This window comes from Mastigoproctus giganteus, chromosome 10 (assembly GCF_048544385.1).
Source record: "Mastigoproctus giganteus isolate SK-2022 chromosome 10, ASM4854438v1, whole genome shotgun sequence".
Lineage (NCBI taxonomy): Eukaryota > Metazoa > Arthropoda > Arachnida > Uropygi > Thelyphonidae > Mastigoproctus > Mastigoproctus giganteus.
The window spans coordinates 105,229,000-105,255,073 of record NC_143584.1 but is presented as its reverse complement, the minus strand read 5'-3'; the positions used below and the strand labels follow the sequence as shown (position 1 = coordinate 105,255,073).

Below are 26,074 nucleotides of genomic sequence, written 5' to 3'. Positions count from 1 at the left end.
TATGAAGTTCTCTGAGCAGTGCAGACAGGCTGCAAGAGTAACTCATGGTGTCTTATCAACGATATACAGGAATTTTTCTAGCAGGGATAAGGAGTTGATTATTCTTTTGTATAAGGCAATGGTCAGGCCACACCTTGAGTACTGTATACAGGTCTGGAGGCCTCATTTCAAGAAGGATGTAGAGCTGCTGGAACGAGTACAGAGAAGGGCAAACAAGATTAGTGAATGGAACAAAGGGTTGCTCTTACGAACAAAGGCTTAAGTTTTGCAAATTACAGTGTCTGGAGACTAGGCACCGGCGAGGTGATCTGATAGAGGTGTACAAAGCCTTGAATGGTTTGGTCATGTTAAGTGCTGATGGGATTCTGCCTCTTGGTCAGAATAATCACCTGAGAGGGCATAAATTCAAATTGAGGAAAGACAGATGTAGGATAGATTTTTCTAGGAAATTTTAAAGAAACTACAGATAGCTTGTGGACGATCTCATTTCTTCTTGCAAAAAACTGGGTTACAGCATGTCACTGAAGATGCATTTCTCGCTTTCACACCTGGACGTCTTCCTTCCAAACTGTGGTGCTGTCAGCGACGAACATGATGAGCACTTCCATCGAGACATCGCAGCAATGGAACAAAGATACAAAAGCAAATGGAGTGTCTCCATGTTAGTCAATTATTATTGTATGGTGAAAAGAGATGGTCCCGAAGCTGAATATAGGCGAACGGGTCTCATATTGGTACAATATGTTCGTAGCTACATATTACTGCCATATAAATAAAAAATATCTTGTATAAATATAAAAAAACTACTTTTTTAAAAAACAAGAGCCAAACTGCCATTTTAAGCACTATTTCCGGGTATAGCACACCAAAAATCTATAAAGTAAACTTATTTTCATCTCCTTTAATAATATACTACCTAAAATTTGTTGTTCAGTGTTGTTATTAATGGAATTTTAATGTCATAATGAACAAATGTACACACAGAATGCTTAGTTACTATACTAGCTAGCAAGGAAATAAGATCAATAATTTAAATTTAAAAAATGCTGAGGAGTGCCTGTGAATGCAGTCATTAATAGCTAGACATTATTGTGTTGTAAAAGGCAGCGAATCTATCTCCAGAAATTTCAGTTAAATTTGAAATAAACAAACATCATTTGCACTACAAATGATTTCAATTAAATTAACAAATTGCACAATTAATGATTCCCAGACTCATGGAAGTTACTGGCGAGCTGTAGCCATTACAAAGTGGATGGTACTTTTTTTTATAGGATTGACCATTACACCAGAAGAATTAAAAATTGTTAAAAGTGAGAGTATTATAACAATGTTTTCCTTGTGTATATTCTTTAGCATTAGCATTAGTAAAGGCACATGATGGAAGAAAACAAGCTTACATATCATCAGCCAAAAAAAAAAAAAAAAAAAAAAAACCAACCTCATTTCACCCATCCACTCGCTCCAAATGTTGGTCTGGTTCTGCCTTGAATCTATTTAAGCTATCAACTTCTACAATGACGGATGGAAGTTTGTTCCTGCAATCAACCACTTGCTGGCTAAAGGCAAACTTCTGCACATCAATCCTACAACTGTCTTTCCTCAATTTGAATTTATGCCCTCTCAGGCAATTATACACCTCAATCAGATCAACTCGTGGGTGCCTACTCTCCCGACATTTAATTTGCAAAACTTAAGTCTTTCTTCATATGAGAAACATTTTGTTCCATTCACTAATCTCGTTGCCCTTCTCTGTGCTCATTCCAGCAGTTCTACATCCTTCTTAAAATGAGGCCTCCAGACCTATATACAATACCCAAGGTTTGGCCTGATTGCCTTATACAAGGGGATAATCACCTCCCTATCCCTGCTAGAAAAATTCCTGTATATCATCGACAAGACACCATGAGCTACTCTTGCAGGCCGTCTGCACTGCTCAGAAAACTTCATATCTGTCTGCACAATTACCCCCAGGTCCTTTTCATTCTCTACCACTTCTTTGCCAGTGTAGTACCACACAGTTCATATGTTACTCTGGGGTTACTGCTTCCCATATCCAGTACTTTACATTTGTCAGTGTTAAACTTCAGTTGCCACCTCCCAGCCCATCTGCTCAACTTTTCTTGATCCTGTTGTACTGTCATTAGTGTCAATAACCCTACCGACTTTCATATTGTCTGCAAACTTGGAATTAAGCCTGATATACCATCATCAATATCATTAATGAATACAGAAAACAACAATGGACCCAACACTGAACCCTGAGGGACTCCACTAATGACATTAGTCCACAAAGAGCAGTGTCCATTGATTACCACTCTTTGTCTTCTCCCACTCAACCATCCCTTTATCCATAGCAGCAGTTTGCCTCCAATGCCACACTGCTCCAATTTGTGCAGCAGTCTTCCATGTGCAACAGTATCAAAAGCCTTTCTAAGATCCAAATATATGATATCAAAATTATTCTTTGTATCCAGTTCCTTTGTGACCACATCATAGTATCCAATCAAATTGGTCAGGCAAGACTTCCCCTTAGCAAACCCATGCTGTGTCCGAGCTATAACTGAAGTCTTGTCTAGATGATCCTGCAGTGCTTCCTTAACCAGTGCCTCCATTAATTTCCCTGGAACAGAAGTTAAACTAACAGGTCTATAATTACTTGTGTCACCTTTTGATCCTCCTTTGTGAATTTGGGTTACATTTGCACATCTCCAGTTCATTGGTACCTTCCCTGAGTTCAAGGAATCTCTCATAATTATGGTTAAGGGTTTACTTACTTCCTTTGCTGCCTCCTTTAATATTACTGGATAGATCCCATCTGCCCCCGGTGCCTTTCCTATGTTTATATTCAACAATTTCTCCTGCACTTTGCTCTCAGTTATTACAAAATCATCATATAGCTTACTGCCAGAGTTTAATTCACCTCTGGCATTCCCCTCCCTGAATAACTCCCCATGTAAATTTAGATGCAAAATACTCATTTAGTTTGTTAGCTACTGAGCAGGATCATCAACAGTTGAACCATCGATATCAAGTGGACCAATCTGATTCATCCCCTTCCGTCTAGAATTTACATAAGTAAAGGATTCTTTGCTGTTTTTATTTGCATCCTTTTCCAAAGATTTTTAATATGCCTTTGCCTGCCTAAACTCCTTTGTGACTTGGTTACAGACCAGCTTATATGTATCATAAGCTTCCATGTCACTTGTTAATTTATATGTATCCCATGCATTTTTCTTCTCTGCCACATGTCTCATTAGTTCATCTGACATTGGGCGCCTCCGTAGCCAGGTGGGAAGGAGCAGCGGTGCGTAGCACACGCTTCTTGATTAGACCGGGGTTCGAGCCCGTCACCACCAAATACGGAAGATGCGGAAAGGTCAGGAAATGACCACCGCATCTCCCGGAGCAATATGGCCTTAGTTGCTAATGCTCCTAAAAAACCAAATAACAAACAAAACAAACATCATCTGACATCCATTTAGCCCTAAACCTTTAACAGTATTTCTTAGTTGGTGCAAAAAGCCTAGTAGCTTCCAAGATTAATTCTTTTAATGCTTCCCATTTTGAATTTGCTCTTGGTAACATTATCAGTGGCCCCACCGTATAGAATTTAAATACAGGTAGTTCTTGACTTTACGAGTTAATTCCTTCCTAACGCATGCGCTCATAAAGTGAAAACTCGTAAAGCTCGAATTGACTTCTCATAGACATAATGTTAAAAATGGGGGTTACATTCTCAACAATGAAATTAGCTAATTAGTTTATGTTTGAACAATGATTGATTTATTCAAAGAAATGAAAATGTAGCCTGTAAAATCAAGCAAATTATAATAATAAAGAAATTATTTATGACTTACAAATATTAAAGACTGTTTATTCTTCATCATTGACTAAATGCACTGTTGTTGATCTCTCATTATTGGCTTGGCACTCGTTGCTTTGTTGCACAAGGAGTTGTCTTCTTCAGAAATGCTTCACGAGGCATTTGTTTTCAAGGTAATCTTCTCTTTTCTTTATAAATTTGAATAGCATGCATAAGCATTTTTTAACAGAACTCACAAATTGCAGCTAACACAATTTGCGTGGAGTAACAAGTTTACAAAGCTTAAAAAAAAAAAGGAAAGAGAATATTCTGAAAATTTATTTATGTTTTTTGTACAATTAAATATTTCGGTAAAGGGGAAACACATTTCAACGTAAAAAACCACAGAATTCCAGCTATCAGTATTTTCGCAAATGCAATAACATGCAATTATTACCCTTTTATAATTGCTTGCAGTAACAGAAAAGCCCAATAAACCGGAAAGTGGAAATTGTTGTTATTGTTTTATGGTCGTGAACTCAACTAATGTGCTTTAGAAAAATATCACAAAGCCGTTCAGAATTGGTTCTTATAACAGAACCTATGATAACAATGAAAGTGTAGTGCATTTTAATGATTTGAATTGATAACAATTTACACTATAAAAATGACCTTTTAGAGAGTTATATAGCGAAAATTTCAACTTCAGAGGTCATGAACAAATTACCAAAAAAAACAATGTTGTTATTGGGTTCACATTACGATATTTTCACGATACAATGGTGTCTCTGGAACAGATTAATATTGTAAAGTGGGGTACACTGTATTGTATAGCTATGCGTGTGGTTTGAAATGCAGTATTCATGAATGTTTAGCATTCATTTTTTGCAGTTAATGTTAATTTTTTTTGATTTTGTTGATACTTGGTGGGGGGGAATGTAAACCCGGGAACTTGTAAAGCGGGAACTGCCTATACTTTCTCAGACCGCCGACCGGGCTAGCCGGGTGGGTAAAGTGCCTGCCTGGCAACCCAAAGGTCGCGGGTTCGATTCCCGCCTCGGGCTTGGATCAATGTACTGCAAAAACCTTGGGAGGTGCATTATGGCCACAGAAGCCTATGCGCCAACAACTACCAAAACAAAAAAAAAAAAAAAAAAACTTTCTCAGACCACTGTAGTCACCTTTAAGAAAGCAGAAACCCTTCTCTTTACACCTGATGGTAATTATCTCTTTGAGTAAATTCCACTTCGGCACACTGTGATCATTGCCACCTAGTCATTCTTTTATCTGCAGATTCTTAATGCATAAAGAATCACTACTGATAATTAGATCAAGAGTATTACTCCCTCTATTTGTCTCCCGAACATGTTGCTGTAGAAAACAATCATCCAATAAATCCACAAAAGCCTTGCTAGTGTGTGAGTGACCAACCCCCAAATTCCAGTCAATATCTGGTAAATTAAAATCCCCATTTTAACACACTCTGATTTACCGGTGCACTTTATTTCTCTGTGCAGTTGTTTATTATGCTCATCAGAGTCATTAGACCTATAACACACTCCTACTCTCAATTTTGCTGTCCTAGTGCGTATGTCACACCAAACTGACTCAACACTGCTCTGTCCAGCCATGTCGACTGGCTGTACTTCCTTGGATTTTGTGTTTCTTAAGTAATAGCATAACCCCTCCTCCCTTTCTATCTATCCTTCCTGTACACATTGTGCTCCCCAAATTCCATTTCTGCATTCCTTATATCTGTGTGACACCACGTCTCTGATAACCCAACAATATCTGCCTTTGATGTTTTGACCAACACCTCAAATTCATCAAATTTATTTACCAAACTCCTAGCATTGGTATGCACTCAAGTATACATGCACCTGTTCTTAATCTTAGCTACCATAACACAGCCTATGTATTTACTTGTTCCGCAATGACTCCCAGCAGTCTCTGAAATCCTCTGCACCTTGTTTTCCAGGTTGCTGCTCAGTCCAATAGAAGCAGTGCAAGAATTACTTTCACCTCTGCCAGCAGCTACTGTTCATCTATTAGTCTGTGTATCCCACCAAGCTAATAGTTTTCTGACCCACCCAACACTGCCTCGATAGCATCAGCATTCTTATAGTACTTGATAAGTTTTAATTATTAAAACTGAAATATCTATATTAATGAAATGTGAGTGTCACACACAATGCATACTGCTGTATACTGTCCGACCACAAAGTCATTGAGACTGGGTAGTGTGTATGTGTGTGTGTAATGATATATAAAAAATTTTATGTCAGAATATTAATCTAAAGTGTTCACTGTTGTTGATTTTATATTTTAGTAATTGGTTGTTGATGTGAACTTCTACCTGGTGTTTGTGGATGTGGTTACTTTGAATAAATTTAATACTAAATGTCTGTATCTTCATCTCATGCCACAAATGATTATCCAGCAAGCATTATACAGAAAACCAAATGTTGATCGAAGTACCTCAGAAATCACTTGATCTTATCTGTTGAATAAAATTTTAGTGTGCCTTGTCTTCATCAGTCACATTTCCTTAATTATTCCTCTTTTACTCTGGCAATTGCCTCACAATACCTGTATCCTTTGAACTGATCAAAACACATTAATTATATTATAACTAAATTGCATTTTATGTATATGGACATGTTAGGCACTTCCTTAAAAGGCGCCACCAGAACCAAAGTCCATAAGCGCTAATTTCATTCACAAAATTTATTACTACCGAAGATTATAAATTAAAAAAAAAAAAAAAAATATATATATATATATATATAACATTTACAATAAAAAATGGGTAAATATAATAAATATGTAACAATATACAATATTTACATTTCATTCATACAGTAGAATGTAAATATTCACAATAATTATTAAATTATTAAATTTACAATCTAAACAACGATATTAAAATTTTAAATAAAACCGAAGAAGTGCATAGCATAACCAGCAAAGAAGAGTCACGGCAGTTTGGCCTGAAGGAGATGAACAGTGCATTACTCTGTCCAAAGCATTCAGTTTCCATCCAGATCTCACGGAGGTATGCTGTGTGTAGATAGAATTCCAGCTCTTCTTTTAAAAACCTTATTTATAAACTCAAAAAACAATTTAAATAAACTTTTATCGAAATAGAATTCTGAAAGAGAACCATCATTTAATACAAAAGTACTTCTTTCTAATTCAGATCTTATATCCAAATAATTATGTCTTCTAACTTCTCCACTAATGTCGGTGTCCCCTAAGGTTCAGTTCTTTCCCCCACTCTTTTCCTCTTGTATATTAATGACCTTCTTCCATTGACTGGAAATCCTATCCATAGTTTTGCCGATGATAGCACATTGCATTCCACTTTCCATTTTGAGAAACCTTGTCCTGCTCAATCAGCTTCAACTTCTCAAAAATCTGCTACCAATTCCTTAAATGCCGATCTTCAGGTAATTCTCCAGTGGGGCAAAGACAACTTAGTTGATTTCAACCCTTCTAAAACTCAATCTTGTATTATATCTCACAAAAAGGATTCTTCTGCTCCTATGCTTATCTTTAGTGACACTCCGATTTCTAGGCAAAATGATATATCTCTTTTGAGGATTACCCTGACTTCTAATCTCTCTTGGCACAAGCACATTACAAATATTGCTTCTTCTGCATCTAAAAAACTTGGTTTTCTCTTTCGCTCTCGGCGTTACTTTTCTTCCAAACAGCTGCTCACTCTGTATAAATCGCAAATCCGCCCTGCCATGGAATATTGCTCCCACATCTGGGGTGGTGCCCCCAAAACCTCCCTCAGGCTTCTTGATTCCATTCATAAGAGGGCAGTTAGGTTAATTAATGACTCATCTCTAACAGGGTGTCTCCACTCGCTGTCTCATAGACATACTGTTTCTGCTGCATGCCTCTTCTACAGATACTTCCATGGGCACTGTTCTTCTGAATTAGCTTCTATAATTCCCTCTCTCTCATTCAAAACAGTCCGAACACGTGCCACCACCAGCCAACATCCATTTACTGTCCAACTTCAAACTCACAGAACCAACTTTTCATCTTCCTCGTTTATTCATTCAACTGCCGTTTTCTGGAACAACCTTCCTTCATACGTATTTCCTGAAAGTTACAATCTACAGAAGTTCAAGTCCAATGTCAACAAATATCTTCTTTCGTCTTCTCGACCTCCAACCCAAGCACGGTACTAAGTACTATAGGTTCTAACACCTCACGTGTTTGGGGTTTACATAAAAAAAAAAAAAAAAAAAAAATTATAACAGTGGAGGCCAACGTGAAGACCAGTCTCAACCACCCCGGACTCACAGAGACTAGAGAGAACCAAGCCAAACTGGTTCAGCCTGGACTTCAAGCCATGTCCCGTGAGGAGAAATCATGTATTCAAACCAAACTGAAGCCACGGCCGCAATTTAAAATTTACTGTCGAGACAGAGGGCAGAAATACAAACGACTCTCTGCCATTCTCAGAACAGTCCATCTGCCTTGCCAGATTTTCATGAGTTCATCATTTATTCTCCGTCTCTCAGCAACCATCTGATGGAAACTGAATGTGGCCCCCACCACCGAGCACGACCGGATGCCCAAAATCTCAGTTGAAATGCCTCTTTTCAGACAATATTTCAACCCAGATCTTATTACTAATAAGTCGGCAGTTAATTTACCCGAAATTACCTGTAAAGTATCAGTTACTACTGTACGGCAAGCCCTTGTCACACCTAGAAGAGCAAACCTCTGAGCTGAAAATAGATGCTTTTTAATTATTACCTTCGTAACGCATTCAAACCAAGCTCCAGAAGCATACATCAGAATGGGTACAAAAACACATTCGTATAGCATTTTATATATACTTGTTTTATATTGTAAGGAATAAATTTAGGCTGCAAATAAAAATTATCATATACTTATAGATTCTGCAAGATCATATACTTATAGATCCTTATAGATTCTGTGATAAGTTATGCCATAAATATATGGTCCCGAACTAATTTACTAATTTAAAATTAATTAATATGTTGGTTCAAAAATTATTGAAATTTATTTTAGATAAGGATGAGATAATTTGGAAAAATAAAATGATTAGTGTTGAAATATGATTGTTTTTCCCAATAGGGAATTAAAATATGATTTATTTTTTATAAATTTATCAAAAATAATTTCACATATTAATTCATCTGGAGCCTCCCTTTTCTAGTGTGCATAACCAGACCACCATTATTGAACACATCCAGATGTATTAAACAGTATAGTGAAAGACATCTGTCACTTATTTTGAATGAGTTATTATATGCAGCAAACTTGGATTTGCTGCATATACTCTTTATGGATATCTGAATTGAAATTTTCAGTTAGAAAATTTATTTTAAAATCAGTGGGATATTTCAGTCATACCTCAGTTTGTTTTAAATTAGTATATCTAATTTAAACAAAAGCTGTAAACAAGGAATAAAGTCCCTGAACAACCTTTTTCTTTTTTCTTCTTTTTTTTTTTTTACAAATTAAAAATTTTTCTTTAAGATAACTTAGTTTTCTCTTTCTCTATTATTATTATTTATTTATTATTTTGATGCAGCAATTAAAATAGTGATTACATATTTTGTAGGTAATTATTTTTATTTATTTTGATGCTTTTTGTTCTTATTTATATCTTTGTTTGGTGATTTATTTTGTGAATGAAATCATTTAAAGATTTCAGAATCTTTAAATGATTTTCAGAATGTTTAGAATCTTTAAATGAAATTGCACAATTATCAATTAAAGCATTTAGAATGTTGTTTTGCAGCATGCTACTGAGACTAAATACAACAGTTTACTCCAAGAACATGAATCATTTCAGGTAAGAACTGCTTCTCTTCATAACTCCTAATTGGTATATAAAACTGTTTAAATTTCCTATTGGTATAGGAAACTACATGTGTAAACACTTTTTACACATGTAATATGACTATTACATGTAAAAACTTCGTTTTTTTAAAAATATATATATTTATACTTGGTAAACAGAGGATATGAAACACAAATGGAAGTTTAAAAACATGGCTGTTTCTTTATATAGCTAGGTGGCCCAAGCGGATAATCATGTTTCAGCTGTGATAATTCTAAATGTATAAGAGTGATTTTATTTAAATCTCTGTACTTAATGTTTATTCCATATAGATTATTTTAGAAAGTTATATAAAAATTGAAATGCTCAGGTTGCAAGAGATCATTATCATGAGGGATGGTCAAAAAGTTCTGAGAACAGGTTATATAAAATGCATTAATAAAATATAGAATAGGTTATTTTGATAGCTTAATGTCAAAATAATGTGAAAAAAAAAATTGTATATAGTTGTCTTAAGAAGTTTCTAAAATTTAATTTTTTATGATGGTAGGTGGAAGAAGCAAATTGCGTGTTGTTCGGTAATCAAATTTTTGACCAAAGAGGGCAGAAATGTTAAAGAAATCCATGAGAGAATGACTAGAAGTATCTCCCAGTTATGCTATTAGTGCAAGATGGTCAGCAGTGTTCAGAAGAGGATGGGAGTCAGTTGAGGATATTCCAAGATCTGGTTGGCCATCTGAAGCAATCAATTCTTAAATATTTTCCATTGTTCAAGGAAAAAAAAAATTTAGAAAACAGGTGCCTGAACTTGAAAAAAAAAAATACTCAACATTTTCCTAAATGCTCATGTATCGTTTTAACAATGATACATGAGCATTTAGGAAAGTCCGAAGTTTGTACAAGATGGGTTTCCAGAAACCGTTCCATTCATGGCAACATCAGAGAAAGTGAGGTCATAAAAAGAAAATTTAAAATTAATTGTTTCTAATTCCAGATAGAATTTTATTTCATTTGGTGATCGGTGATGGAACTTGGCTACATTTTTATTACTCTGACTCAAAATGAGAAAGCATGAAGTGGAATCTCCAATCCTGAAAAAAGTTTCAGACCCAACCACTAGCTGTGCCAGCCTCAGTTTTCTGGGACACAAAGGATTATTGTTAATTGATTCTCTTAAAACTACAATAACAGGAGAATATTATGTTACACTTATACCAGAGTTAAAAGTTGCAATTCATGAAAAAAGATGAAAGTTGGTTATTGGTGCACAATTGCCCAGATTGCACAGTCTAAAAATTCATGAATGTGGATTGGAGAAATTAAATTACCCATATTTGGCCCTAAGTGACTATTATTTGTCCAGAAACCTCAAGTCTCATCTTTGTGGAACTCATTTTAAAGTGGCGATGAGTGAAAAGTAGCTATGGAAGTCTGGTTTTCCCAGCCCGAAGATTTTTTTTTTTTTTTGTAAGATTAAACTCTTTGCAGATTAAAAATAAATGTATTGAACTTCAAGGGAAATACATTGAAAATTATAAAAATATTGAATTTTGTATCAAGTTGAATACATTGAAAAATATAAAAACATAGAATTTTGTACCTGTATCTTTTATACTTCATTCTCAAAACTTTTTTGACGACCCCTTGTATAAGCAACGTTATTTCAAAAAATCTCCAGCAAGAATTGCATTGTCAAGAAAGGTGTGTTATGAAGCTGGCAGTGTCACTGATATACCCAAGTCAGAAATACCTGTATTTTTCTGGAAATGACCTGTGCGGTAGCATTCATTTTTGCCTCTGCATTTTTTGGATTTTTGTGTAGTTTTTTTTGGATACACACTCTCTCTCCCCCCCCTGTGTTTGGATGGTTATGTCAGATGCATAAAGGACTGGTGAGTATTTTGGTACAGTTTTCATCCATGTCTGTGGAGCAGTTGCCCTGCTATGACTGATTTTGAACTTTGCATTTTTAAAGCATTGTGTTGTATTGTTCTCTATTGGACTATTATTATTTCGAATGCATTTCTAGTCAGGATCCTTGGATTTGATTTGCTAATAGCACCCAGCCTTGAGACTGACTAACTAAAGCTACTGAGGGGGAAATCCACGACTACCGACAACTGGTCTTGAACCCTGCACACCCTACCGACAGTGAAAAATATAGAGTTATAAATAAATTTTAAATAAATAAATTTTCTGTTTATACTCCGGCACGACAACCAAGTCAGCAGAGTTTATAGAGTCAGAAGTCCTGAAACATTGATATATTATCTAAAAATATCATTAATGTCTCTGTCTCTTATGCTGAAATGTTAAACCACTCTTCCTTATCCAGTCCTAGGATTCAGGACGATGTCTGTGTATACCTTAAAAATTTTCAACATTGTAATATCCACTTATAAGGAGTTTGCTAAATGAATTACCTTAAAATTTTCCACTAATACAAAGTCTAAGTCATCCCTTAATTTTGTAATTAGTCTGACCCCTAATATTAATGCAAAATAGCTCGTAGCTTAGATAGACTTTTTATTAGATGGACCTCACACAAATGTAAGCCATTTACTGTAGTTGTGCGTTGTTTTGCTTGTCTCGGTATGTACTATCCTATGGCCATCGTTGACTGCCTTGGCCATGTTTTTGCGGACTGCCCAAACAAGGATCTACCAACTCAGTGTAATAATTTTTGTAAAGAAAAAAAAGTGTGACTTTAAACATTCCATTAGGGATGTTAACTGCTTAAATTATAAGTGCACTCTAGAGCTCATTAGGAATAGAACCCTTCATGGCTAATTTTACATTCATTTTTCTAACCTAGCGAACTCTTCTCCACAAACTTTAAATATTCTTTAAGGCAGTGGGCAAGACTGTTTCAGATAAGCTTAGATATATCTCTTACAACAAAAATATAGATATTATTCTTATCCAAGAACCATGTTACTATCATGGTAAAATTATTGATTTCCCTATTAATTCTAGAGTTGTTTATTCTAATCACTCACATCTATGTTCTGCTATTTTTATATTGAATGATAGAATTGACATCACCGTTATTCACAGCTTCTGTGACCAATTCATAACCTGTACACTAATAACAAGCAATTATTGGTAACATCTATTTCTTCTCATTCTCTGTCCTTATGATGATTTGGAACCACTTTTACTTTTTCTAGAAACTGCTATTTGTCAAATTAATTTGTCCAAATATATTGTTACTGGTGATTTTAATGCAAAATCTGTTTCTCGGTTCAGTTCTCATACTGATCCTAGGGATCTTATTGTTGAATATTTTCTCTTACAACATGCACTAATCCTACAGAATCAATCAGGTATGCCACACGCTTACTCTTGTGCTTCAGGACAATCGAATATTGATCTGACTTCTATCTCTCCCTCAGTTTTCCTTCTGTTGCCTCTTGGTGTGTATGCATTGACTGGACTTAGTCTGACTACTGTGCTATTCTTTTCAAAATTTCTGATCCTTCCATCTTTTCTTTCCAATTATTTTCTACCCCAATACAATTTTCTCTCAAAAAAGTAAAATGGAATGCCATTTTGGAAACATTACATTCTGAATTGCTAAATTTTTATTCACATGCTGACATTTTAACTCCTGCTGAACTTGCCCATGTTCAAAAAATTATTTTAACACTTTGTAGTCCAGCATTATTTTCATTGTCCTCTCCATGCAATCCAGCTCTATCAATCAAAAAAATGACAAGTTGAAATGTGATGTTCAAAAATTATTTATTTTTGGGTTTTACATGAGCTAATATATATAAAAAAAAAGCATGACAAAACAGTTTAAAAGCTGTAATGCAATATTTTTTCCTGGAAGAAAATATCACAAAATCTTCCACCTTAATAATTGACAATGTTTTTTACTTTAGAGCTCCCTACTTTGATTCCTTGTTTGTTCTTTTTTGGGTGGGCAGAGATGCAACATCCAGAATATCTTCTTGCTAAATACGTTCTTGAAAAATTTAATTCTGTGTATCCATTCTTCAGACCAATATTTCTTTATATAAATTTTTTTATTTAGTCCCATATTGATAATGACTCCAAAAATAATCTCTTTTAGTTTATTTAGTGAAATGTAAACCCAGTCACACCATATGGAACAGTCGGAAACTATTTTTGTAAGAGTTTCATTTTTTATCTCCGATTTCTTCAGAAAGGTGTAACAATTTCTCAATTTCGCCATCAAAAAGGCCTTTTTCTAGATCTTGATGGCATGCCTAAATATTTCACTCTAACAGAGAGTGTAAGTTACTTTGTGACTTCTGCACTGAAAAAAAAGCAATGCCACCTGTCATTAACAATTGAATATAAACATCAGTAAACATCCTCTTAGTTTTTCAGATCATTTATATGAAGTATAGAATAGCAGTAAAGTAGGGAACACTGACAGTAATACCAGTTTCCATATTGGACTTGAGAAGAAGAGAAAAAAATTACTGCTTGCTGTTAACAATTAAATATAAACAGATTTAGTTTTTCAGATTCTTTATACGAAATACAAATATATCACAGTACAATAATTGAGTCATTACAGTGGGAAAACAAATTTCATAATCAGAAATGCCAGCATTCTTGGTGCTACAGCATTCAACTGAAAGAGGACTAAGAAAAAAGAATGCCACAAGCACTTAATAATTGAATATAAATATCAATAAGTATGGATTTAGCTTTTCAGATTGTTTATATGAAATGCAGATGTAGTTCAATAATTGCACCAGTACAGCTGGAAAACAAATTCCATAATTGGAAACTGGAAATAATTTATTTATAATATAACTATAAATATAATAATAATATTTTTTATAATGTTCTTAATTTTTTATAAATTTTCCAAAGAAATTTTTTAAGCTAGAAATAAAGACACACGGAGCATAATTTATAAAATCACTCATGAAAAGTTTCATTCTCACACCATCTATAACTTCCACCATTAAATCTATTCTTGATGTATTCGTTCTTCTCAATGATTGTTCTTCAGATTTACCTATTCACTCTCTTGTCCACAACTTATAGGGTCCAGTCACAATATTATGACAACCCCCCAATGCAGACATCACACATGCATAGCAAATCATACAGTGCATGTGTCAAGTTCACACACCGCAAGCATTATTTAGGCTTGATATTCGACATCCATGAACACAGTAATAGCCTCTGTCATGGGCAAAGCACGTGACCTATCAGACCTGGAAAAAGACATGATTATCGGCTATCGGGCCAGGAGTGCCAGCATTTCCGAAATAGCAGACTTTGTGAAATGCCCACGTGCTACAGTGGTGAAAGTGTATCAAGACTGGACGAATGGGTCACTTTTGACGACCTGACATGCCAATTGTGGAGCCCCATGCGCCATTGATCCCAGACATGAACGTCGGCTGAAACGGTTGGTCAGGACCGATCAGCGTGCTACTGTTGCTCAACTGACCATCCAAATGAACCGTGGAGCCACCAGAAAAGTCTCCAAAACAACAGTGCAGCGAACCCTGTTGCACATTGAACTCCGAAGCAGATGCTTGGTGACAACGCCCATGCTGACGGCCATTCATCTCAAACAGACACCATCAGTTTGCAAAGCAGTACCGACACTGAACCCCAGTCGAGTGACAAATGGGTGGCCTTCTCCAATGGGTCAAGGTTTCTGCTCCACTGAGTGGATGGGCAGTGGCATATTATAAACCTCCGAGAACAGACACCCGGACACGATTGTTGGCAGAAGGCAGGCTGGTGGGGGCGACATTATGGTCTGGGGAATGTTTTCATGGCATGGCTTGGATACCTCTGGAGGTCACCCTGAACGTAAAGGGTTACCTATCGATCATCGATGATCGGGTACATCTGTACATGTTGTCCGTGTTCCCTGGGAGTGAAAGTATCTATCAGCAAGACAGTGTGCCATGCCATGTCACCAAAATTGTCCGTGAGTGGTTTGAGGAGCATGACAAAGACTTCAAGCTACTCCCTTGGCCACCAAATTCCTTGGATCTTAACCCAATTTAAAATCTATGGGACCACCTCAATCGACACATCAGATGGATGAATCCTCCACCAAGGAACCTACAGGAACTCCGGGGTGCACTGCAGTCTGCATGGTCACAGATACCTGTAGCAATCTTCCGCAGACTTATTGAGTCCCTCCCATGGCGGCTAGCTGCATTGCATGCTGCAAAAGTTGCATATTCTGGATAATGGGTAGGTGGTCATAATAATGTGACTGGACCCTGTAATTTTGAGTACTACACATCTTCTCAGGATACCCCCTTAACACTTTCTGCAGTTGCCAGGATTAAAACCAATTGTTTTCCTGGAGCTGATCTAATTGAAGTGAATTCATTGTTAAATTACATTCATACCCCCTTAATCCTGGCAACTGCAGAAAGTGATCACCATTCAAAATTTCCCAATTTTTTAACATCACTTATTAATAAATGCCTTCACTCCTCAACTTTCCCTTCTATTTGGAAATCAGCATTGCTAAAAATCCTTACAAGCTAGTAAGCCAGTGGAGCATCCTTGGTCATATTGACCTATTGCTGTCCTGGAAAATCTTGGAAAGATTCTTGAAAGACTTATCTCCTACCTTACTGAAGCACTTTTGGTTGAGATCCAACCAATTCAGATTTTGCCATGGTGTCAGCATCGAGGTTGCCTTATTTCAACTTATAAATCTTGTTCGGTCTTTCTCCATCAAATATGTCCTTGCTATTTTTGTCGACTTTGAGGGTACATTTGACTCTCTGGTGTGAGAGTTCCCTTGAATGTCTTGCTCTTTCCACTGCTCACTTAATCATTTTAAACTAATCCATGATTATTTCTCTGAACGTTTCATCACTATTGCCTCTCAGTATCAATCCTCCTTCACTAAATAGGTCTTTCATGGTTGCATTCCAGGGTCCATCCTGAATCATTTGATTTGGAACTTAGTGCATATTTTGAACCTTGTATTGAACCAGTGGCTACTGTGTAAATTCAATAATTATTTTTCATTTGCATATGCAGATGATCTGGTTCTTTTTATCTTCAGAGATGCCAGATGTCAACTTGAAACAAATGCTAATAATGTCCTAAAAGATTTATCAAATTGGTATCTCTCCAACAAATTAACTATTTCACACTCAAAAACACAAATGATTGTCTTCAAAGGAACTTTATCTTCCTCCTATCTTCCTCTTATTAAAATAAATAGTTGTTCAATTCCATTTCTGCTAAAGTATTTAGGCATTATCATTAATAACAGATTAACATTCCTTCTGCATCTAACTCATTTAAATGGCAAGGTCAAAAAATCCAATTCCCAGATTTTTCAAATAACAAGACCTGACTGGGGATTGAAACATGGTACTCTCACAGCCCTCTACAAAGCTACATTTCTCCCTCTTGTTACTCATGCCTCTGCTGCCTGATTTTATTGCACCAGACTGATTACCATTCAAGAAAAACTTGGCTTTATTCAGAGGAACTTCATTTGGCTCCTCAGGGCACCTCACTAGTTATTTCTGGGTTTATCCCACGTGATTTGCATTTGGTTTTACAAGGATCGCATTTGCATCCACAAAGGATGATCTCTTGATTTTGATGGCATTTAGTTAGATCCACGTGTTACCCTCAAATTTTTTTTTTTTTTGTTAGTTGTTGGCACATCGGCTTCTGTGGCCATATTGCACCTCCCAAGGTTTTTGTATTTTTTACTCTGATCCAAGCTTGAGGCGGGTTTCGAACCCGCAACCTTTGGGTTGCCAGGCAGGCACTTTACCCACCCGGCTAGCCCCCCAAATCTGTAATACTCTTGGGGTTGCCCCCCCCCCCCCAAATCTGTAATACTGATGCTGACTTAACAGACACTAGTAATACTTGCTAGTTGTGAATTGGCCACATTCACCATACACTTATTAGCCAGTGAAAGTCCTGAAACACTGACTCCAGAATTATCTGGAGGAAGATCCGTACCCTATGTGGAAGCTATCATCAAACTTTGTCCCCGGTCTTATTGACTTTCAATGAAAAACATTCTTCTGGTATGCCTCGGTTCAGATTACTTTGCTTCCAGAGTTTATGTAATAATTAGAATACACCTACCTTCATCAGATGCTAGGTAACTCTGCAAATCTAGAGGAACTACTTTCTTTTATACATCAAATCGGCACTTGGATAAACATATCTAACCAAACATGAGTTATGTAAAGAAATCTCGAAAAGACACGCCTTGTGCTTCCTGTGCGACAAAGCCCCTAAGTAACAACAATTTCTCTTCACATGCAGCAGGAAAGTTGATCCACGAAGAGGATATCCTGAACATAGCATGGTATATATGAGCCTGACCAAGTGATCTTAACCTCTCTTATATGGATGCAGTATCACACTGCTGATACCTACATAAGAAACTGTTAGTCAGCCATGTGGTGCAGTCAGACAGCACACGTGAAGCGTAGTACTTATTTTAAGATTAACCCTGCAACTTTTCCCTATAGATGATGTTTCCTGTAACTCCCATCCCCTAACACTGTAAACCTTTAGGTAGCATTAAATGCAGTTTCTATCCCCTGTGAAATCTTTCCTATCAAAGTCCTTTGTTTCATATCACACCTTGTATGATATAAGTTTGGGGGGCATACTACTACTACTACCTTTCCCCCCTTCCAGCATATGTTCCACCACACTTTTATTACATCCAGACCCTGCTTTGTGTCGGGGTTACATTAACATGCTGAATGCCGACTACGAGTTAAAACGTACTTGGCGATCTGGCCCATGACACCGACTACGAGTTACATACGAGTTAACTCGAACTGCTGTGACTTGCATTTCAGGCGCAGCTACGAGCATATTCGTAGCAAATATGTGCAACTGATGGATAGTTGACTTCTGGGATAAGAATGAAAAATGAACCGCGGCGTCAGAAAACAGAATTTATTCACATAAAGGAATATTTTCTTCACACAGAGCTAGCTTCTCTTAGCACACTGGACAATAATAGCATGTTCCGTGGCATCTTTTATTTCTCGTACATATTCGACATGGCTTAGTTGGCCGTGGTTTTTTTCCAGTTGGTGGTATAGCCAACTGAAATTCTAAATAATGAATTTTACGTTCAGACATAATCTTCTTTGGAACGTTTAGAATTTTTTCTCCAATCAAAGGTTCAATGTAACTTTCCCCGTCAAGTTATGGGTACCACCATAAAATGTCCGAAATTGAGAGAAATCCGTAACTTGATGGAAAAGGGTGTATGCGTTATGCATATATATTTCTATAATATGTAATGCAGTTTTTTTCAGACATCTGATGGTTTTTCTTAGCGCTGAATAATACGAGAGCATTTGATCCGATCGATCTATGAACCAGGACTGTACGGCTCGTCAAAAAAACTCTTCAAATTCCGAGTCACTCATATTAGCATAGAGCTCAAGCTCTTCTTCGTTCAGTGGTCTCTTCTTATACATGTTTTAGGTTCTTTTTAGTACGTAACAAAATACTAAATACAACATACACAGCAAAGTCTGTTTTCCTGCAGCGGATTTACGCACAGCACTAATTCATATACAGAGAATTCTGCAAGTTACAACACGTCTGATTTAATCTAGTTAACTCGTAGCTGGCTGCTGCGAAGAATTTTCTATTACATACGTCAACTATGAGATAATTCATGATTCTTTTTTTACAACAATAAGCTTTTTTTATGAGTTTAGGTGATGAATATATATTATAATTTGGGTTTTGAATAATTTAACGTGCTTAACTCAAATTGGCGTCGGAGCCCAGTTTACCCAAATAAGCCTTGGCAGTCAACGTGTTAAGAAACATGACACAAACTGAAAAGATGCAAATCAAAATACAATTTTCCTTAAGAAATTATTGAAATATTGAAGATAGGTACTAGCACTACAATTTTCAAGACAGAATATGTTAAGAAATTTTAAATTAATCCTAGTTTCCTTTTCATTTATGAAATAAAAGAATGATTTGAATTGAATAGGATAAAAACTTTTACATTTCAACATATAAATATAAAAGAACAAATTACCTGAAACTGAATTTTATGAGGAACTAATTTGCTCAGACTCTGAATCTGATTTTAGCATTAGCATTAGTAGAGGCATATGATGCAAGAAAGCAAGCTTATGCAGCATCAGCCAAAAAAAAAAAAAAAAAAGGCTCCCATTTCACCCCTCCGTTTGTTCAAAATACCTGTCCAGCTCAGCCTTAAATTTATTTAGGCTATCAACTTTCACAACCAAAGATGGAAGTCTGTTCCACCAATTAACTACCCGCTGACTAAAGGCAAACTTCCGCACATCTATCCTACAACTCTTTCCTCAATTTGAATTTATGCCCACTCAGGTGGGCATAAATTCAAATTACTCCTCTTGCTCAGATTATTCTGAGCAAGAGAGTAATCCCATCAGCATTGAGCATGCTCAAACCATTCAAGGCTTTATACACCTCAATAAGATCACCTCACAGGTGCCTAGTCTCCGGACACTGTTATCTGCAAAACTCAAGCTCTTTCTTCATAAGAGCAACCCTTCATTCCATTCACTAGTCTTGTTGCCCTTCTCTGTACTCTTTCTAAGATCCAAATATATGATATCAAAGTTATTCCCTGCATCCAGTTCCTTTGTGACCACATCATAGTATCCAGTCAAATTGGTCAGACAAAACATTCTCTTAACAAAACCATGCTGTGTCCGAGCTATAACTGAAGTCTTGTCTAGATGATCCTGTAGTGCTTCTTTAACCAGTGCCTCCATTAATTTCTCTGGAACAGAAGTTAAACTAACAGGTCTATAATTACTTGTGTTGCCCTTTGATCCTCCTTTGTGAATTGGGGTCACATTTGCACAGCTCCAGTCCATGGGTACCTCCCCTGAGTCCAAGGAAGCTCTCATAATTATGGCTAAGGGTTTGCTTACTTTCTTTGATGCCTCCTTTAATATAACTAGATAGATCCCATCCACCCCGCGTGTCCTTTTTATGTTTATCTTCAACAATTTCTCCTCCATTTTTACTCTCAATTATTAAAAAACCATCTAGCTCACTGCCAGGGTTTAAATCACCTCTGGCAGTCCCCTCTCTAAATAACTCCTCATGTGAATGTAGATGCAAAATACTCATTTAGTTTGTTAGCCACCTGAGCAGGATCACAACAGTTGAACCATCAATATACAGTGGACCAATTTGATTCATCCCTTTCCTTCTAGAGTTTACGTAGGTAAAGAATTCTTTGCTCTTTTTCTTTGCATTCTTTGCCAAAGATTTCTCATAATCTGCTTTTGCCTGCCTAATCTCCTTTGTGACTTGGTTACAGACCATCTTATTTCTATCATAGGCTTCCATGTCACCCATTAATTTATATGTATCACATGCATTTTTCTTCTCTGCCACATGTCTCATTAGTTCATCTGACATCCATTTAGGCCTAAATCTTGAAAAAATATATTTCTTAGTTGGTATGTAAAGCCTATTAGCTTTCAAGATTAATTCTTTGAATGCCTCCCATTTTGAATTTGCTGTTGGTAACATCATCAGTTGGTCCCACCATATAGAATTTAAATACTGTCTCAGACCACCTTGTCGCCTTTACGAAAGCAAAAACCATTTCCTTTACCCCTGATAGTAGTTACCTCTTTGAGTAAATCCCACTTCAGCATACTGTGATCACTGTCACCTAGTGGTTCTTTTATCTGCAGATTCTTTAGCAAAGGCTTTAGCATGCTGCTGTAGAAAACAATCATCCAATAAATCCACACAAACCTTGCTAGTGTGTGAGTGGTGACCAACCCACAAATTCCATTCATTATCCGGGAAATTAAAATCCCCCATTATAAGACACTCTAATTTACTGGCCCACTTGATTTCTGTGCACAATTGCTCCTTATACTTATCATATCATATTCATTAGGTCTATAACACACACACACCTACTCTCATTTTTCTTTTCCCAGTGCTTGTCACACCAAACAGACTCAGCATTGGATTGTCCACCCACATAAACTGGATGCACTTCCTTAGATTTTGTGTGTTTCTTAACTAACAGCATAACCTATCTTGTGCCGACCGGGCTAGCCAGGTGGGTAAAAAGCGCCTGCCTAACAACCCAGAGGTCATGGGTTCGAATCCCGCCTCAGGCTTGGATCAAAGTACTGCAAAAAAAAAAAAAAAAAAAAAAAGCCTTGGGAGGTGCATTATGGCCATATAGAAGCCGATGCGCCAACAACTACCAAAAAAAAAAAAAAAAACCTGTCCTGTCTATCCTTTCTGTACACATTGTACTCCCCAAATTCCAGTTCTGCACTGCTTATGTCTGTGTGACACCATGTCTCTGATATCCCAAAAATATCTGCCTTTGTTTCTTTTCTTCTCTACTTTTCTTCCTTATTGGTAGCACTACAATCTGCACTATCATCTCAAGTTAACTGTTTTTTTAATTAAGATCATCAAATAAGTTCTTTGCCTTCATCTCTATTGCTGTTTTGCTTAACAGTATTCTCTGTGCAACCTGATTTTGTATCCGAATAGATAGCAAAGATTCCATTTTCACCATTATATGGAATGTGCTTGTGAAAGTGTTTTGATGATGTTTTCACCATCACGTGTCTCTTGCTGATCAGCATCTTAGTATCTGAAGACATTGCAGATTTAGCACCTCCCCTTATTTTATTTCCATCACAGTTTCAAATAGTTCCTACCATTGTAGGAGTCAGACTACGGACTTTTCCTATATCCACAGCCTTCTCTCCAGAATCAAATCTTTGTAAAATAGCCATATGGTGCAAGGAAGCCTGAGGCTTTTGCTGCACTAGGCAAAAAAAAAAAAAAAAAAAAAAAAAAGAAAAAATTTCTGAGTTACCCTGAGAGAGAGAGATAAGGAAATCACCAAGAAAGAGAAGAATGATGATATCCTTCATCTCTAGTGCAATAGTTTTCTTCAAGCTTTTGGTAATTCTACCAACAGATATGTGCTTCTCACTCATGACTGGGCTAAACATAAATAAATAATAAAAATATAAAATGAAAATAACACTCTTACTCATATATTTATTAATCTAATAAATTTTACATACCTTTTATGAATGAATGGCAAACCCACATCTCGGTATAAGTTCAGTAAAACCACTTTGATCTTTTGTGATCAGAAAATGTCACAGTCTATCACACAGTTATGTAGTTGACTGTTACACACGTACTGGCTTCTCCCTACTCTAGACAGCGCATCCATGAACAGTGGGAAAATCCCAAACATATGTAGAGTTACACCCTAACAGTTCGATAATCAAATTATTTGTTTGTTGTTTGTACTGTTAACAAATGTTTGGTAAAATTTATCAATCAAGTTTTTATCAAATTTTAGCTTAATACAATTTGAAAGTTTTTTTTTTTTTTTTTTACTGATTGCTCTAATGGATCTGCAATTTAGTTTAATTATATATTAATATAATTAATAGTTTGCATTTCGATTATTACTTGAATCAACTGTTCAAATCAAGTAATGATATGATGGTTTTTAGTTGGTGTTCAGTAATGACACCAGAAAAAGGTGGTAATCCTAAAATACCACAATGATGCAAGTGCAGGATTTTACAATGCAAGGTAAAATATCGGTTTTCACTCTTTAATGGCGCAACTTCAAGAATGATGCAAAGTGGGGAGATCTATGTGTATTTCCTTTTCCTTACTAGGCTCCCCCGCTAAAACCCTAGGATTGTTCCAGGATGCCTAAAAACTGTTTTTTTTTTCACTTTGTTGTAGTAGACTGCCTGCCTTCTTGTGGAATTGAAGGGAGGTGACCAGAAATTTCGGGTTACTTTTGCTGGCTGGTTGCAAAGAGGACAGTCATACAACATGGAGACACAAGGCCAGTTTTGAGGGTACTGCTGTATCAACGCTACAAATACTTGCATATATACAGACCTCACCACCACCATTCTGATAATGCTCTTCTGCTAAGTACCATTCATTGGTTGTTGTGGTACATTCTCATAATGTTATCATCCTGTGAATATTCTTATTTTGAAGTTTTTAGAAAATATTCTCTACTTGCATCACTAGGCAATGACAGAATTTACATGTCTATGCTATTAGTATAACAATGTGCACTTATGATATTGTTTTCCTTTTTTTTATGATTTTCTTCTTGATCTTATTTTTTTTTTATGTTCTTCAGTTTGATCCTCAAAGCCAGTCGTATGTCTGATTCAAATTTCCTGCTTGGGCGGCTCTTTCAAACAGAAAAAATAGCCAAAAATCATAATACAAGCTGTGGAATTTAGAAGGTGTGAGGAAGAGCATTACTTTCAGATGTTCTAAAAATGTACCGATAGCATAGACATGTAAATTCTGTCATTGCCATTGCTTAGTGATGCAAGTAGAGAATATTTTCTAAAAACTTCAAAATAAGAATATTCACAGAATTATAACATTGTGAGAATCTGCTCTGAAAATTCCCAAGAATGAGTATACGAAAGAGAATTATCCAATTTAGTCACAATTTAAAACATGCTTGAGGTTTTCAGAAATACTCTGCCTTTCCAGATGTGTTCCCTCAGTAGCATTTTTTTTTTTTTTTTTTTTGAGGAGATGTCTGTTTTCTAACAGAACTTTTTCTTTGTTTTAAGATCATTGTGAACGTTTGAGTTCTTATAATTTGCTCACTTGAAAAAAAATTTTCACATACGAATTTATGAATGTACTCTGGTAACTCATTTGAGAATGACAACATAGAGTTATTACTCTATGTTGTCATTCTATATATCATAGTATTACACTGAATATGATATATTCAGTGTAATACTATGATATTACACTGAATATATCATAATCTGCCTTTCCCTCAGTCTTACAGGTGTGATAGCTGAAGATGCTATTTGTAAGTCTAAAGTGCTATTGGAGCTGATATTCAGGTCAGACTTTTATGTAGAATGCCAAATTTCAGCAAAAGACTTGTCATTCTACATCAGTAATGTCATCTAATAATTATTTTGCACTGGTACCACATGAGTAATCCTGAGTATATTCCTTGTATGCCATGTTCAAAATCAATATGAACATTTGGTATACTGGCAATCTTCACCTAAGTGTGAACCAGTACATACTTTACAACTCTTCTTGTTAAGTTAGACCTTTTTCTGATAATTTGGTGTGTCTTCTGGTTTTCCAATAAGTTTAATTTTCTTCCAATTTTAGTTAAGTTTCTGTTATTTTTCAAATATACATACAAGGTTTAAAAAATGTTCTGGGAACTGTGATGACTTATTACGTAGCACAGGGTGAAATGGAAGACAGAATAAATAAATGACAAGTTTAATATTAAATTGTAAAACACCTGTATTAAATACATACAGTACAAATAGCTTTCAGTTATTATGGTAACCTTCATCAGTCAAACTGACAGTTTAGGAATGTAGAACATAAGGGCGTGTAGTGCCAGTCACGTACAGTCTGTCCTCGTATAGCACGATAGTTGTGTTCCTAGAAACCCTCGTGCAATGCAAAATCGTGCAATATAAACAACAGGCCCTATGGGAAAAATGGGGTTAGGTGCTGACCACCCAAGATTGAACACACATTTGCAACAAAAACATTACCAAACAATAAATAATCATAATAAAATACTGACGTATTTTATTACGACTATTACGTAATAAAATATTGCTAATGCTTTTGCTTCTATCATAAGCAAACTTGTTTTTTGTTTGATTCTCTATCCAAACAGATGACAGCCATTCCATCTCTTCCAATTTTTTGTGTCTTAATCTAATGGATTTTAATTACACTTTGAGTTGTTCCTGCTATAAAAGTTGTTTTTATTTTCTCTGCATTCTTTGTAATTCTCGGGGTTGCCTCATTGAGGCCTGTAGCATGTGCAATATCACATGGTCTTTCATTTCACTCAAAGCGTTTCACAATTTCATACTTTTTCTCTGTCGACAGAGGCGGACTGGCAATAAGCCTTACCGGGGAAATCCCAGTGGGCCGGAGGCCGGTGTGATTTTGGCCATAAACGCTAGTATGAGGCCACTACAAAATTTTCCCGGGTAAGAATTTTTGACCCAGTCCGCCTCTGTTTATCGATATTGCTTTTCTTTTTTCTCTCTGAATCTGCAGTGTCTTCACCTGGACGCTTCCTTTTCACACCTTTTAAGTATTTTACTAATTTTTAGGGAATAAAGCACAATTACAAAACGAGGAGGCGCACGCTTGATACACATAAACAAAGCTGCGTGCGTGTAGCAACTGAATAAACAACACCGTAAAGGCAGAGATACACTATTAACACCTCACATTTTACTAAAGCACATTTCTGGGGGTTACTACCATAAAACAATAAAAACAATTTCCAGTTGCGTTTCTGCTAGTGGAATCTGTTATAAACTGGTAGTAAACTCGATCTAATTGCATTTGCGATTATACCGATAGCTGGA

At 36.2% G+C, this 26,074-nt stretch overlaps 1 protein-coding gene across 5 annotated transcripts in view; it reads left to right on the top strand.

The window, feature by feature from the left end:
• LOC150079201 (uncharacterized) overlaps positions 1-26,074 on the top strand; it is a 369,083-nt gene that overhangs the window by 154,277 nt on the left and 188,732 nt on the right. For all 5 annotated transcript variants that reach the window (XM_090384113.1, XM_090384114.1, XM_090384109.1 and 2 more), the window contains one exon: positions 9,600-9,653. In XM_090384113.1, coding sequence (XP_090240239.1) covers positions 9,600-9,653 — 54 coding nt within the window. The remainder of the gene's footprint in view (positions 1-9,599; positions 9,654-26,074) is intronic.